An 18411-nucleotide genomic window follows, 5' to 3' on the forward strand; every position below is an offset into this window, starting at 1 on the left:
CGTAAATCATGAAGGGAGCTTCGGCACTTCCTCACGATTAATAAGTGGTCGATCTGTTTTTCCGTTGACCTGTCTGGTGATATCCAAGTTGCCTTCTGTGAAAAGAAACTTCTTCTGATGACCAGGTTACTTGTAGTGCACAGGTCAGACTTTCTCACCGTTGTTGTTCATCTCACCTAACCCTTGCTTCTTCAATATCCCCCTATATCCTCGGTTGTCACTGCCGATCTTGGCGTTTAAGTCACCGATTAGAATGATGTTTATCTTTGGTCTGTATTGTATGACGGTTGAAAGTATGTTGTAAAAGTTATCCTTCTCCACCTTTTAACCGTCGTCCGTCGTGGCGTAGCTCCGGATGATGTCAACGTTGATCATCTTCTTTTTTGTATGGAAAGAGGCCTTTCAGGATTCGTAGTCCGTGCGCCTCTCACCCAATGGCCTTGAAAGCGTCAGGGCCTATCTATGGGTGTGAATTGCATCCTTATTCATGCCCAGAGAACAACAGTAACACACCGGATGTCAGTCGCTTCTGCCATGAACCAGTCTAACATGATTCATTGATTCCCAAAATGGTGAGGTTGAACTTTATTATCTCTGCGGCCACTTGTGCGCTCTTCCCGTTCTCGTACACTTGATCGTACTTAAACCAAAAGTTAATCTAAACAAACAACCGCTGACAAGTTATTTTTAGATGAATGTTAGTTGGATACGATCAGCGTCGGAAAATGTGATTTAATTTCATAATTTGTATAGCCTTTCGACATTTTTTTACATCACGTACAAATAAAAAGTTAAATAAAAACTATATTCGGAAAATAAGATTCAGAGATATAACTTCACTCGTTTTGTCGAAAATTAACCACATATGATTTTCAGAATAAATGTATTGGTGTTCTGATTTGTCCTCTTATAAACTATATTATAGCAAGAGTATCCCTCCATGTCCATGTGTTGTTGATTTCATGATGTTATGGCATCTTGTTTGCTAGATTCTTGACCAAATAACTGATTACAGATATTCCGATGGGAATGCTAATCACCATATGAATTGTTATTGGATTATATATTATGTTAGTACATGTACATTATGATTTATTGCTACTGTGTCGATTGAATGTGTTGTCGATCGCATACAATTTAAGGGTGACATCGTCGGCATATTTTTAAACATTCTTGTTTAAACTGTTTGGATAATCATTATCATTTTGCACTTCCTGATGCTTTCGGATCACCAGTGTTGTTTTTTTTTAAATTTTAAATTGCATATTGTGTCATACTAGCTTTATGGTCCTAAGGCATGATCGAGAATGATTGCAAATTCAAAAGATCGATGTAATCCGAAACGCATAGAGAAACAGATATATGATAACTCAATGCACTTTAAATTCGATTCCTTAAAAATGTTTGATTTGCCATTTGAGTTAATTTGAAAAAAGTTACTTAGGATATTATTACAAAGCTAGTTAAACCAATCATACTTTGATAAAGTGACCTCAATACAAGTTTTTGAAGTATTTCGTGCTCTAAAATATTGCATTTACCATTTTCTTGGCAGGTGTTGCTGCACTATTTTATCCTGGTCTCATTTATGTGGATGTTAGTGGAAGGTGTCCTACAGTACCTCCGGTTCATAAAGATCCTAGGGACCTATATTCCCAATTTCATGATGAAGGCCATGATACCAGCATGGGGTGAGCACATTTATATCCTTAAGTAATTAATAAAAGTATATTGGCTGATACTTATGAACTCCTATATATAACAATAACTACTGTGTTTTAGTGGTAACATATTGTTAGTGACTTCTTTAATGGACTATATAAAACATGTGCACTCATTTTGCGTCATTTACTGTCGAGCTATCACACCTTACTGTATGTCCTGATATTGATTTTCACCCAGAATTGTGCTTAGATTAGGTATAATTCTCATCGCATTCTTTTCAGGCATTCCACTCATTCCAGTTACCGTCATTCTGGCTGTTGATTATGATATGTATTATGGAGCAAAAGGCTAGTAAGTAACTTGGTGTTTTAATGAACTGGAAATGTGCAAATGACAGAATTACATCTATCGTGTGTTTGCTTCAAGCTAAAATCACTAACTTAATTTGATTATGATAACAACGTGTTCTTATGTTATCTCTTGTGTACACTGTAAACATACAACCATGCAATATTTTACAAATGCTTCATATGATAATCCTTTGTATACATATTGGTAAAATGAAACACTACATACCTGATTAAACGATTAATGTGTTTTACCATCCGCTTGTATTTTTTAAGGCATGTGGAAAATTATCTCCTACCTAAAGGCTTAGGAATGTTACACATATGACGTTTTTTCCGTCCGTTCGGGCGTGCAAGCAATCGTTTATCCATTCGTCAGTAACACTCTAGATCTTGTGATTACTTAACAAGTACTAAAACTATATTGATTCAACTATCTATATTAACAAAGGGCCAAATGGAGAAAATGCTCAATTTTCATATTGTTCCTCATACAAAAATTGTAATTTCTCAAGTTACATACATGTAATAGTTACGATATAAAATCTGGATCCTGCCATAACTCAATAAGTACTTATTTTAACGAAATTCGGTTTGTGGATAGATGGGTTTATATTGATGTTGCACCTCATTTCAGTTCTTTTATCGTCGACAAAAAAATTCAGTTAATATGGAATAGAAATAAGTAGAACACAAATCAGATAATGCAATAACCTAAACGTACCTAAGCTGGAATGACGAAACTCGGTTTGTGGAATATGTCCTTTATGTTTGTGTATTTTTTGTCAGTCAAACATGCTTGTTGCTATGGTAACATCAATAACTTAAAACTAAAATTTGAATCCTGTGCCTCTCCAAAAACTAATTATGCAAAATAAATGAGCATTGGAGTATGCATTGAGGCCCATATGGGGAATATGTACGTTATTTTAGTAACTTCGTTGGGCAATTGGTACAAAAACGTTCTTGAACGAGGTTTAAGAAACTCGTTGCAATTACGTCAATGAACAAGCTCTTTTACATTAAATGAAATCAGAATGTATTTGTCCATGAACTATACGACAAGGCAAGTATTTAGATATTTGACAATATTTGCTTATGCTAGTATTCTTATTCTATTTCGGTAATGTTTCAGTTGTTGGTTGTCTCGAAACCCAATGATATATGGCTTCATTATACCAGTAGCGGTCATCATTCTTGGTAATATCATAGTCTTCACAATGGTGATGTTCAACCTATTTTGTCGGAAGAACAAAAGTATGGTGTCTAACCAGTCCGAAAGAAAGATGGCCTTACTGCATTTCCGGGCAGCCGTGTCAATTTTTTTCATTTTAGGTGAGTGTCATTTGTCTGAATATTTAATATCTATATCCTTTATTTTCTTCATTTTAATGTTTTAAATCCCATCTAATTGTTGGTTCTATATATGAAAGTAAGTGTGAATCCTCTGCAATTGCGTCGACATAGATGTCACTGCCCGTGGACGGAGTCCGTTTGCATAGTGGACATGGTCCGTTGGCATAGTGGATACAGCACGTTGTCATAGTGGACATGGTCCGTTGGCATAGTGGATACAGCACGTTGTCATAGTGGACATGGTCCGTAGGCATAGTGGATACAGCACGTTGTCATAGTGGACATGGTCCGTTGGCATAGTGGATACAGCACGTTGTCATAGTGAACATGGTCCGTTGGCATAGTGGATACAGAACGTTGTCATAGTGAACATGGTCCGTTGGCATAGTGGATACAGCACGTTGTCATAGTGGACATGGTCCGTTGGCATAGTGGATACAGCACGTTTTCATATTGAACATGGTCCGTTGGCATAGTGGATACAGCACGTTTTCATAGTTAACATGGTCCGTTGGCATGGTGGATACAGCACGTTGTCATAGTGGACATTTTCCGTTGGCATAGTGGATACAGAACGTTGTCATTGTGGACATGGTCCGTTGGAATAGTGGATACAGAACGTTGTCATAGTGAACATGGTCCGTTGGCATAGTGGATACAGAACGTTGTCATAGTGGACATGGTCCGTTGGCATAGTGGATACATAACGTTGTTATAGTGGACATGGTCCGTTGGCATAATGGATACAGCACGTTGTCATAGTGGACATGGTCCGTTGGCATAGTGGATACAGCACGTTATCATAGTGGACATGGTCCGTTGGCATAGTGGATACAGCACGTTGTCATAGAGGACATGGTCCGTTGGCATAGTGGATGCAGCACGTTGTCATAGTGAACATGGTCCGTTGTCATAGTGGATACAGCACGTTGTCATAGTGGACATGGTCCGTTGGAATAGTGGATACAGAACGTTGTCATAGTAAACATGGTCCGTTGGCATAGTGGATACAGCATTTTATCATAGTGGACATGGTCCGTTGGCATAGTTGATACAGCACGTTGTCATATTGAACATGGTCCGTTGTCATAGTGGATACAGCACGTTGTCATAGTGGACATGGTCCGTTGGAATAGTGGATACAGAACGTTGTCATAGTAAACATGGTCCGTTGGCATAGTGGATACAGCATTTTATCATAGTGGACATGATCCGTTGGCATAGTGGATACAGCACGTTGTCATATTGAACATGGTCCGTTTGCATAGTGGATACAGCACGTTGGCATAGTGAACATGGTCCGTTGGCAAAGTGGATACAGCACGTTGTCATAGTGGACATGGTCCGTTGGCTTAGTGGATACAGCACGTTGTCATAGTGGACATGGTCCGTTTGCTTAGTGGATACAGAACGTTGTCATAGTGAACATGGTCCGTAGGCATAGTGGATACAGAACGTTGTCATAGTGGACATGGTCTGTTGGCATAGTGGATACAAAACGTTGTCATAGTAAACATGTGCCGTTGGCATAGTGGATACAGCACGTTATCATAGTGGACATGGTCCGTTGGCATAGTGGATACAGCACGTTGTCATAGTGGACATGGTCCGTTGGCATAGTAGATACAGCACGTTGGCATAGTGAACATGGTCCGTTTGCATAGTGGATACAGCACGTTTTAATAGTGGAGATGGTCCGTTGGAATAGTGGATACAGAACGTTGTCATAGTAAACATGGTCCGTTGGCGTAGTGGATACAGCATTTTATCATAGTGGACATGGTCCGTTGGCATAGTGGATACAGCACGTTGTCATATTGAACATGGTCCGTTTGCATCGTGGATACAGCACGTTGTCATAGTGAACATCGTCCGTTGGCATAGTGGTAACAGCACGTTGTCATAGTGGACATGGTCGGTTGGCTTAGTGGATACAGCACGTTGTCATAGTGGACATAGTCCGTTGGCTTAGTGGATACAGAACGTTGTTATAGTAAACATGGTCCGTTGGCATAGTGGATACAGCACGTTGTCATAGTGGACATGGTCCGTTGGCATAGTGGATACAGCACGTTGTCATAGTGAACATGGTCCGTTGTCATAGTGGATACAGCACGTTGTCATAGTGAACATGGTCCGTTGGCATAGTGGATACAGCACGTTTTTATAGTGGACATGGTCCGTTGGCATAGTGGATACAGAACGTTTTCATAGTGGACATGGTCCGTTGGCATAGTGGATACAGCACGTTTTTATAGTGGACATGGTCCGTTGGCATAGTGGATACAGAACGTTTTCATAGTGAACATGGTCCGTTGGCATAGTGGATACAGCATGTTTTCATAGTGAACATGGTCTGTTGGCATAGTGAGCAGAGTCAGTTGGCATTGTGGACGGGTTTTTTGGCAATGTGGAAAGGGTCCGGTGACATATTGCACATGGTCCGTTGGTATAGTGGACATGGTTCGTTGACATAGTGTACAAAGTCCATTTGCATAGTGGAGATCATCCGTTGGAATAGTGGACAAGCTTCGTTTGCATAGTGGACATGTTTCGTTTGCATATTTGACAACGTCCGGTGGCATTGTGGACACAGTCCATTTGCATAGCAGAAAAGGTCCGCTTGCATAGTGGGAAGAGTCCGTTGGCATAGTGGATAAGGTCAGGTGGCATAGCGGACACAGTCCGCTCATTTCCAACACCGCTGTTTTTACACTCCAAATCGCCTCTTAAAGGAGCTATAAAACGGTTTTCTATATCGTAAAAATCTAATTCTCGATAAAGGAGAGCTCAGCAAGCTTATTTTAGTCCTCATGCGTTTCTGCATTGTTTTTAATTATGTTAAGTCATTTTACATTATCTACCTGATGTGAAAAGCAACGTATGTGACTTGGCTTAGCCCTTTAAATACGAGTAAATACGAGGTGAGATAAAAATAGAAAATAGGTCGCCCGATCAACACGCGATCTTTAAGTGCGATCATAATTTGATACTATTGTATGTAAATTTATTCCAGGACTTACCTGGGTGTTCGGGTTCCTGACAGTGGACGATACCCGTATCGCCTTCCACTACCTGTTTGCCATCTTCAACGCCTTCCAGGGAATGTTTGTTTTTCTTCTTTTCACTGCCAGGGAGAAACAGGTACAGTGGTTGTATTGTTATTTTATGGAACGTGTTTATGGATTTTCGCATGTTAAACAATGCCATTTAATGTGTTTACTAATACGATTGTAAAATAGTATAATTATATATTAAGAATAAAGTTATTTTGGCGAATCTATTATCAAGTTCCTTTCACGTGTTTGTTTCAATATTTCCGAGGCATTCCGTTGACTCTTTATGGTGTTAATTGTTAAATTTGTATATAAACACATGTGTCAAACGTACATATGTAAACGTATTAGTTTTTTCGGATGGATATCAGTAAATATATGACAACAATAAGACATTTGTGGGTGGGATAAGTCTAAACTTGATTTAAAGAGATCGATAAACTTTTAAGTCTTACCTTACGCCAATTTTGTGTTAACTTTTTTGGGAGCAGCCGTGTTTAGCCATGATGAGTTTAAGGATGCTTAATGATAGGCTTCACGTCTGAACCAAAACGTAAAATCGGAATGTCGCTTCGTAAAAAATAATTTATATTAATGTTGATAAACGGATTTATCAAATTCGGAAAGTATGTCAAGTTTATAAATTATTCAGAATTTGCAGCATCTGTATTTAATTACTTACGTTTGTACAATGAACCATCAACGGAAACAAAAACAAAACGAACAAAACAGTATTATTTGAGATCCTTTACATACCTTTCACTCATTACAGATAAGGGACAGTTGGCGGAGATTATGCTGCGGCAGGTCGAAGTACAAGTCGACCACCTCGGGCTCGGAGGACGCCAGGCGTAAATGCAGCAGTGACGAAAGCAACAGCAATCTGCACAGCATGTCTGACAAGGAACTTGATATGTCTGGGATCTAATAAAGAAACGCCCACCGGTGTATTTGACAAAGCGGTCGCTTGAAAAAAACGCCGTTAATAAATTCTTCATAAATTAGTGTATATTTGCCAAGAACGGATTCAAAGTGACTATGAGCGCGAGTATTCTGTTATGAAGCCTGAGTAGATCATATCAATTAGATGTACAAAGGATTGGACCATCATTTTTCTGCTTTCGGAGTTACCTTTAGTGTAAGCAAATTTAAAAATGTTTATTACCTATGTTTTTTTGAAACTTTGCAAATGTGTTTTAGCTCATCTTAGCATAACTTGTCATGGTGGGGTATCTGGATACCGCGCGTCTGTGCCGTCATCTTTTCTTCAAATGAAATATTCACCTGAACCGCGATGAATAATTTTACAAAACAGTTATTTTAGTTGCCAAACAGTGCCCTCGACTCTTATATAAAGAATTGCTAGAGGTCCCATATTATATTTATTCAAATCATGTCGCTACTGGTAAACTGACCATGCTAAGAGGTCACATTTATAATATGAGCATTAATGAACAAAAATATGTAGGTAATCTCTAAAACAACAAGGACCAAGGCTTTGAAATTAATTATCTCATATCAAATAGTGATTTTTTTCGAAGTCTGTTACATGTTCATGCCTCTAGGATCAAACGTTGACACACCCATTAAGTTACATGATTGATTTAAGCTTATATGGCAAAATATATATATTGTCCTTAAGGTGTACATATTTTGGGAAGTTATATCGTAAAGTGATTCAATTACTGTAAATGTAGAGAAATTCGTCGGTATGAAATTTCGTGGCTTAATAAAAAACAACTAATTCGTTGACACGTTATTTCGTGGATTTCAAATCTTTGGGGAAGACTGACCGTCATAATCATTAAAGTTTTATTTAAACAACCAGAGTAATAACGAAGCATAATCTGCTAATCTGTGTTGACAGCAAGACTTCAGGTTAATGTGCACTGAAGCATGAAAGTGTTGCCGATAATTGTCGATAAGAGCGATAAAGCGGCGCACTTGTGGGTCCCTGCTCGCTAATTGCCATCGATGTTGTTTTGACAATATTTGCAATTCTCAGCGCAATCGGTCCCCTAGAAGAAACACTTGAGTAAAAAGGTCCCCAAAATACATGTATGTCTCTTTTAAATTTGATTTGCGCATATTGACATATATGATTAATCTTCAAACTGTTAATTTTACGACGTCACGTTAAAGAAATTTGTTTTTCTCCACAATTGGTAAGGCTATTTATTATATTTATTTACCATGATTAATAAAACGTACATGAACGATGATGAATAAAAAAAGAAAAACTGATAGATATAGTGTAATGTGACCAACTGAAGTGAAGAAACTATTACAAAAAACAATATCTCGGATAATTGACAACACAAGAAAATGTCGGAAATGACCGATTTCGGATTAAAAATGTATAAATAATCGTTGGTACTTGAATTCGTGGCTCAGTGGACCAACGAAAATTCGTACCACACGAAATTTAATGATTTTACAGTATAATCTAAGTTTGTCAAATCTATGCGTCTGTTGTAAAAAGTATTCCATGACCAGGGATCTCGAGAATTATACCTGTGACTTATAACAGTTTTTCAGGTAAGCGTTCAAAGATCCTAGGGATCCTCCTGTTTATATTTAATTTGAAGCTGTTCCCTTCCATTTTCATTTAAGTGTACATATGCCGCTATGTGCAGATGATAGTAAATTACTATATTTAAAAATTGATTAATTTAGCATATATATTATTTCAAAAATTCCATTGGCTGTATGTACGTGCTACACTCTTCTTGGAGATGATACATCTTTTTGAAATACTAACGTTAACAGACGAACTAAAACACGTATCTTAAAGACCTTGTGTACGTTTAACATACATCGATGAACCACACACAAAGAAAAAGGGTTATTCGCTATTTAACATATACTCTTAAGTATACTTATAGTAATCTGATATAGTGACACTGATTATATGCCTTTTAAAGAGTATGCCTGATTATATGCCTTTTAAAGAATATGCCAAATACAATGATTATTAGTTGCGCATGACTTAACCTAATGCTGGATATTTTGTTTATATCACCGTATCTTTTATGCTTTTTATTAATATTACGGGCCATTTAATTTATATATAATTCTTTATATGCGACTCCACATTTAGCTAATTCATAGGAAAACAGTCATGTCATCAAACAATACATGCGTTGGTCTTGAACACCTTGCTCTTCCTTCTATCGGTGGTGAGGCCCAGTCTAGCTGATTTGTCCGCAACGATGTTTGTCTTTTCCTGCATCTGTTTTTATGTGTTAGAGAGAAGAGCCAAAACATTCGGCAAAGAAGAGATCGTCCAACAGCTTCCAAAGTGTTCAATGGATGTGCTCCCCTTTTTTCCGTCGTTGTCTTCTTAACTGGGTTTATGACAAGCAGAAACAGGAAAGGTGGATGTAAGCAGCAATGCCTCACTTCTTACTTCGAACGCGTCGGTGTGCTTTCTGACTTTAACGAGGCTGCAGATCATCCCTTTATAAAATCTCATGGTGTTGTTGATCTTTTCTGGCGCTCTTTAATGTCTTGTAGTCTGCAGAGGGACTCCCTGTCAACGCTTTCAAACGCATTCTCATAGTGGATAAAGTTTACGTCGAGTGGTTAGTTCCACTCGAAGGATAATTGCAAAATGATGCGCAAGGTTGCGATCCGATCCGTGCACGATCTATCCGTTCCAAAGTCGGCTTGTTAGTCCGGGATATTTTGGTCTACAGAGTCTGTCATTCTTTTCAGCAGGATGCAATTATACACCTTTACTGTGAATACTAACAGCTTTATCCCTCAATAGTTGGAGCATAAACTGAGGTCGCCTTTCTTATGTAGCTTGATGAGTTAGAGTTACTCCAAGTTTAATTCCAATGTTAGTGAATGTGATAACATAAGCGAGAAATCTATTCGAAATTAAGAGCTAGACATCTAAGCCTTCACAAACAACAAATCATTCAAACCGAGATAGCACTCTGCAATAATTATAAGCATAGTTTTAAATGTAGATCATTTAGACTAGGATTATTGTGCGGACTGCAAACGTTGAACTATGAATGATAGCATTAAAGACTGGACTGCAATCTTAGACATTGCATACTAACATGTATGTGTGTTGAGTTGCAATCTTAGAACTATGAATACTAGAGTTATTGGGTTGGTTGCAATCGTAGAATCATGAATATAAGCAATAATGTGCGGACAGCAATCTTAGACATACGAATATAAGCATTAATCTTAATGCAGTTGTTTAATATAGAACACAATAAAATATATTAATATGTGTGTGATATTGTCTACTGTCTATGTATATATGCAATTATGATACATTACAAACAGTTCTACTGTAGATGCACTTAACTCCATTAAATTATAATCAATTGCCGGCAACCGATGAACAATAAAGATCTCGGTATCTTATTATCTTTCAAATATGTTACCCTTTGAATCTATTGCTACGTTTAACAGGATTTTAACCCACCTTACGTTTCAAAGTTTAAATAATGTATGACAAACGTTAATCATGTCATAATAATTTGTTAGTAACGTCTTAAAAAATGCCAAGCTGAAATAGCACCGAAATGTACATGTGCAGTAACTAATGTACGGGAAACCAAAGTAATGACTGATTGTTAGTTACCAAACCTAACAGTGACCGGTAATACGGTTTGTACATAAATAAACATATAGCTTGTTAAATACATAATTGTTCAATCGTACACGTACATTTCTCATTGAAATTCTGTGTTTCTTTTTCAATTACCAGCTAAAATCACCCCTGTCTACAAGAAAGTGCCCAAAGTAATATATACCCAAATGAGTAGACACTAGGCAAAAATTAAATTCGTAACTGACTTAAGTGTAAAATATTTATTTTCACAATTTGTCTCCAATCAATTCAACCAGTTCGTGTATGGGTAGTTTTTATTTGTATGCATGCGAAAAACTAGCTAGCTGACTTTTCAAATCATTGTCATCCCGTGTCAATAATAAAAAAGACACTCAATGAGGCTCGATTGGTCATTGTCGGCTCGGGTACCACTAAAATGTACCACAGGTAATCTTAAGTATACTTAAATGTACTCCGGGTACGGAAAATATACTGAAACGTACCCGGAATTCTAACGCTAAATTGGTCGTTGTCGGCTATTTTCGTCAAATTAATTGGGCTAATATTTATGTCTATATTCTGCAAAATGGCCTCTATACTATCGAAACTCCTGCTCAATTTTTTTTTTTTCAAACAGAATTTGGTTTCGTATTACGTAGCGCGTTTTACGACATCAGATTTTGAATAATACTCGGTTACAGTCTAAATTGACCGGCTACGTGTTAGTATATTTCACGTACCCGGGGTACATTTAAGTAGTACCCGAGCTTACAAGGACAAATCGAGCCTTAGTGAGTGTATTATTGGCATGATTGCAACATGTTTCGCATGGGATTGCTTTTATGATGATGGAATAGATGTAAACCGTGTGTGTGCTTCTGTTTTAAATAAAATATAACATATATCTGTAGAGTACAACAAATGCAGCATCCTGTATGAAAGGATTTCAATGGATATCGAACTCCGAAGTTGAGACTAAATTTCGGATTCGACAATCTGTATGCCTTTGAGTTAATATTGCACTTGAACCAAAAATGCTATGAACAACCAATTTTGCATACAGATTATTGGAAAATAAAGCGCTCACCGATATTGTCTGTCATCATCGCCTATACACCTACTTCTTACATGTATGAATAATAGAGTTAAAGTTAGTACTATATACTATAACTTCAGTTAAACCTGTCGCGATAAGAGACCACAAGCATTAAAAATTAATACCTACGAGCATCGTCAATATTTACAATTTTAACCCTATGCCCATGACTTTATAGGACTTGTATTGATATTGTTTTATTTAACTACCTTATATATTTAATTATTTAAATGTCATTTCTTTTTCCATATGTTACACAATGTCGGTAAAATAAATATATAGAAGGACAAGTCGTTCAGCTGTTAGATTTGAGTACAAAATAATACTCACTTGAAAATAAAGGTGACACACATATGACGAATCCAATCGTCCAGACTGTCATTTTTCTTGAACAGATAGGAGAGAGGGACTCAGTAAGGAACACCATTCAGCTGAATACTATGTCGCTGTTGCACTTCTGTATAATGCTATAACATCCTTATTAACACGCATGGTAGTTGGAAAATAATTAAGATAAGCAGTTCAACGTTGTGACGACTGAATTGTTCGCCCTTCTTAGATTCAAATCTGTATTAACTTTTTTTGCAAATGTTTTATCAGTAATATCACTGATTCATTTGTATTTATATTATCCATAAAATATGGGAATACCTTATTATATAAGTAACGTTTCTTTTTCCACAATATCTGGATTATCTTTGTATTTTGATTAAATACAAAGCATTGTCACATTGCGTTATTTTACCGTATGTGATACTATCCTAAAATACGGGTAATATTAAAATAATAAATATTTGTCAACCTTATTTATTCGCCTTATATGGCGGCTTAATTATTCGGCCTTTTCACGTTTGAATCCTGAATTGAAATGACTGTATACACTTATAAAACAGTCATACCACTGAAACAGTTTTATTAATTATCATCCGTTATATATTGTGTAATATGAGTAACGCTTCTATTATTCACAGTATTTAAATTTATTTTTCTTTTGTTTTAAAATACAAAAATCGATGACTTCATGTTATTTTATTGAACAGAAATTTTGGGAAACCACATTTTAGTTTATATTTAAATCAGTTCTCATTATATTTGGGATACCAAATAAAAACGTGATACATATTTACGTCATTGCTTAACCCCTAATTGTCTTAAAAAAGTTAAATTTGATTTTTACAGGTAAGCATATGGCAGTAATTTCTCAGCGGTAATCACTTTGCTCGTATCAAGATGTATTGTGTTTGATCATGATCATTGTTATTGCAATTGAATTGATTTGAAAAAATATTGAAGCATAAATGCTATCTAATTTGGAAAATAACCAGATGGGTAATTTTACAAATTGTTAAGTTTATTAAACAATTAAATGGTTACAGCTCGTAAATCGACAAGGCATATACGTGAGTAATAAATATGCCATCTCAAAACATGTTACATGTGTACATTTCTAAATTAGCTCTGAAATGATCCGTTGTCAAAGCAGATCTACTGGGCATGACTTTTTATAATTTGCATTGAGGCCGGTGTATCAATTAACAAGATGGTCAAAGATAGTTGTTTTCATACTCAAGATTAAAAAACACGTTTGAGGGAATAGCTAAAATGAAAAAGAAATGCTAATTAACGATAATTGCACACTAGTATTTTGACTATATATTTCATCAAATTGAATACCCGATATGGTTTTTGTGTTAGGTGTTAGATCGAAAACACTTAATGGCTTCATTTATGGTAGGTAAAGTACACATCACATGTTTAAGATTTGGAAATATCCTGGATAAAACAAACAAAACATCGTGTATAAACTATTTATTTTTAGAGGCCAAAAAGATTCAAACACACCGCATCCATGACGAAACGTATGCATTTTTTATTTCAAACGCTATTTAATTACTAATTTATCGAGTAAATGAACTGAGAACAAAATAACACAAAACATACCTTACTTTCGTACCAAATAAACATGAGATTTTTTTATCTATTCAAGCCTGTTTTTATATAATTTAACAGACAAGTAAAATACTTATGTCTTAATTATTTTTACTATTAGTGTCGAATAGAAATTCAAATTATGAGGAAGGTTGAATTTTGTTCATTATGGATTTTTAATTGTTTATTATTCACACATGTCTCCGTGATGAATCCGAGATACATATTCAAAATGGTTAACGATGTTCGACATTGCATAATTTGCTATTTACACTTTTTTATAGGCATGCTTATTCATTCCAGCTATTTGTTGTTTAATACCTTACAAACGTTTATGTTTGTGCTTCGCACACACATTTTTCATGTGTTTTCTTAATTGATTAACTTTTTAATAGGTTAGTAGTAAATTTTGTGCCACATGTTTTCGAATGAAATATGTTGTCAAACGTAAACGTATTTGAATGCGACAGGTGTTTGTGTATGCGAATTGTGTAAATTCATGCTCAGAAATATTTTCAAATTAATTGTTATGAATGTAGGCAATAACCGTCAGTCAGGATTCATGCTTAAAGAATTGTGATAAACATTTTGGAAAATTGGTTATTAAGAAAAAAAATTATCTTTAGAACATCTTTGAATTTCATAATCTTAGTATTGTTTAAAATGTATCGTTGGAGAAATTAATTTATAGTTTAATGTTGAGCATATGAAACGGCTATTGTTACGGAACCAGGAAAAAAACGAGGTGTAAGACCTTCCTAATCTCAAACGTTTATCTTTTTTTCCTTTGAAAGTATGTACATTGTTGGAGTTATACTGTGGCGTCTTCTGAAAGAATTTCCAACAAGGACAATGTCTAAATGGGACAAGATAAAGAAGATTCAAGTGAAATAGGCTACAGTGTTTACTTCGCTGTGTCACGTAGTCGTTGAAACATAATAAACGTACACAACTCCATGTCAGTCCTGTTTGCATTTTATTGTTGATCATTAAACTCAACACAACGTTTTCAAATGTTTGTGAAATACAAGATAAAACGAGGCCCTTCCGAGGCCCGGAAGGGCCTCGTGAAACAAGAAGTTGTTTGTCCGCTTCGCCCAGTTGTGTGCCTGTGTAACTGTCTAGTTACTTTTGTCAAACTGCAGAAATAAACGATGAAACAGTCGATTGTAACGTGTGCAAATCATGACGGGCCGTGTGCAAAGTCACATGTCTAATAATTGCAACGTACATATATGATGTATGCAATGAACACATAACGAATACCTATTGAATTGACCGAAGTGTTGATGCTTATTATAATAATTAAATAAACAAAGATTCATCCTGTATGAGTGTCCGACATTTGTTGACGTTTTATACCCAAGGCAATGAAATGATGGTCTAGGCGTGACTGCCCTTTGAAGGTGGTATGAAATTTTGATTATTGCGTTGATACAAATTTCGATTATTATATGTATTCAACAATGCCCCAAAAATTCGTTACGTAACAGCTGGTTGCTATAGCATGTGCGCGTTCAGCTATTGTTACTATGAGTGCAGCTGCCGAGATAGATTTTATTGATCTTGTTGAGATAACTGAAGATGCAGTCAATTTTTATTTTTGTTGAAAAAAATGTTTATAATGTGGTAAAGCACAAATTGCTAAGACAGGGCATTCTATTTCAACTAGCTCCGATAGAATACAATCGTAAACTTGATCGTTAACATTTTCACATAACTCATACCGAGTGAATGTGAACTAAAATCGTCCGTATTTCCCTATATGTTTCTTAATTCTGGCACATCTACTATACTTTCTTCATTACAAGCCAGCATTCGAGCTCTTATTCTTACGAATCAGACCGACTCTAATATACTGTTGCATTATGATCAATCATTCTAACGCATCTGTATCGACTCAATCTATTTAATCATTCCAGCACAAAATAAAATGTGCACATCTCTATCGACCTCACTGAAGAACAGCATTCTGACACGTGCGTAGATCGTGCGAGTGTTAAGAATTCTTACAGTTGCTTCACGTCTTACGCGCGGTCGACACAGCATATGCGCACGTCCATATCTACTTCATTTAGGAGGGAAAACAAACATTCTCTTTTGTGTTAACAGACGGAATCTCACTGATTGGTCACCGCATAGAGGAGGTGTGAAGGCCTATGCGGCCTATCAAAGCTCGTTGGTAATAATATGTTAAATATGTGTGATTTTTGTTTCATATATTTATGTTGTTGTTGTTGTTGTTGTTGTTGTTGTTTATAACGAGTTTTTTAACGAAACATAGTATTTCTCCATATTAAGTACAATATACAGTGTACACTCATTATGATTAACATTTAACATTATGTACAGTATAATGGAATTACACATATTATACTTATTTTAACAAATCTTCATAGAGCATTTATTTATTTGCAATATATGTAATCTAACGTTAAATTATAGAATAAAAAAATATTTTTTTTACTTTCAAAGTTTTTTTATATACCTACATAGGTTTGTGTATTTGAAGAAAATAAATGTCTAACTAATTGCGATATTCCTGTTTTTTTGTCTGTTTGGTGATGGGAACACACTGTTTATCTTTTGATGGAAGAACATAATAAAGAAGCAATTAAAAGCATTTTCAATAGTAAAAAAAAACTTTATGTCTAAGTAACAGACCCGACGTTTTATTTCTTCCAGCAAAGATTTCCATTTTGAGTAAAAACATTGATATATTTGGCAATGTTGTGAACATTTATCAGATGCTTGAATTTGTATACATGTTACCTTTTGCAACCTTAATCGAAGGTCTAAAAATCGACATATTCTGACTGTGTATAAATAGCGCTGCATAAATAAACGGGGTATTCATTGCATCAGTGTTTGATTCTTTATAACCTTGAATGAAGTTTCTAATGCTACAGTAATAGTATTTTGTAGAAGGGCGTACATTAATGCTAAGAAACTGTGAAGTGTGGAACTCATAGAATTTGTGTTCTATTGTATTATAGTTTTTACAAAGTTAACGAGCCGGCTATACTGATTTTACATTTTAAAGTTAAGTTAGCAATTTGTTCTAAGTAATCGGTGAATTATTACTTTTTAATGTTACTTAAAGCATTAGAATTCTGTACAAGCATTGATTTTGTTAGAAATATAAGAAAATACTCAGAAAGCTCAAAGAGGTTCTTAAATACTGATCCGAGTTATATGGGCGGAGTTAGGAAACATCGGTTTACGATTATTCAATCGTGATACATCGAATGTCTTCAGATCATCCGTATGATAGATGTATCTAGTAAATCACCATCTGATCATGAGTCCCGAGTATTATGTTCGATGTTTCCCAATTTGCATCCCTCTTAGAGGTGCCGCAAGCTGATTCAGTCGTAAACCACGTATTTGTTCAACATAATGTTCTAAAACATATTCTAATGCTCGGTCGTTCTTAGTATAGAGATGTGAGTTGCACTGAACTAAGTAATTGTACTTATATTGCATTAATCATTTAACCGTCTTGAAACCCTTGTATGTTTCTTAACATGAGTTAACTTGTTGTAGGCTAACAAAGAAATATCGATTTGGTGTGTTGTCTTCTAAAATCGTAACACTTTAAATATTGTATTATACAATTTAAAACATATTAATAGTTTATTATGAATTTAATTCCTTTTTGATAACGTTATATACTTATTATGTTTATTATAAAAATAAAATTAATTAAAAAAAATGTGTTTGTGAAACACTTTGTCCCCCCCCCCCCCCTATATATTTGACCTTGATCTTTCACCACTCACAATGTGCAGCTCCATGAGATGCACATGCATGCCAAATATGAAGTTGCTATCTTCAATATTGCAAAAGTTATGGCAAATGTTAAAGTTTGACGATTTTGACCCATATATTTGACCTTTGACCTTGAAGGATGACCTTGAACTTTCACCACTCAAAATGTGCAGCTTCACGAGATACACATGCGTGCGAAATATGAAGTTTCTATCTTCAATTTTGCAAAAGTTATCGCAAATGTTAAAGTTTGACGCAGACAAACCAACAAACCAACAAACCAACAGACAGGGCAAAAACAATATGTCCCTCAGTATATACTATACCCAGTATGAGTTAAAAGCTGTTATTGAAGTAAACGCACGGTTTTACAGCATTTATGTTGTATAAAATATAGAAAAAAAAAGTTGTTTTTAGCTAACGTATTATTTTCGTTCTGTTCATGAACAACTTGGTTACGCACTTACACTCAAAGTATTACTATGGTGTATTTGTATCAAAAGAATCTGGGAGGCCATTTACACGTAAATGACGCCTCAAGCTTCGCCCAAACTGACAAACATTTTGAAAAAAATATTAAACGCATAGCAGTTTAACCTTGATAAGTCGCAG

At 35.6% G+C, this 18411-nt stretch overlaps 1 protein-coding gene across 1 annotated transcript in view; it reads left to right on the forward strand.

Annotated features, from left to right (window-relative positions):
* LOC127840517 (adhesion G-protein coupled receptor G6-like) overlaps positions 1–8629 on the forward strand; it is a 39933-nt gene extending 31304 nt beyond the window's left edge. The window contains exons 15-19 of the mRNA XM_052368932.1: positions 1556–1691; positions 1947–2016; positions 3148–3347; positions 6385–6512; positions 7197–8629. Of these exons, the coding sequence (XP_052224892.1) occupies positions 1556–1691; positions 1947–2016; positions 3148–3347; positions 6385–6512; positions 7197–7352 (690 nt within the window). The 3' untranslated portion in view covers positions 7353–8629. The remainder of the gene's footprint in view (positions 1–1555; positions 1692–1946; positions 2017–3147; positions 3348–6384; positions 6513–7196) is intronic.
* The last annotated feature ends 9782 nt before the right edge of the window (positions 8630–18411 follow it).

Source organism: Dreissena polymorpha, chromosome 8, assembly GCF_020536995.1.
Source record: "Dreissena polymorpha isolate Duluth1 chromosome 8, UMN_Dpol_1.0, whole genome shotgun sequence".
Classification (NCBI taxonomy): Eukaryota; Metazoa; Mollusca; class Bivalvia; order Myida; family Dreissenidae; genus Dreissena; species Dreissena polymorpha.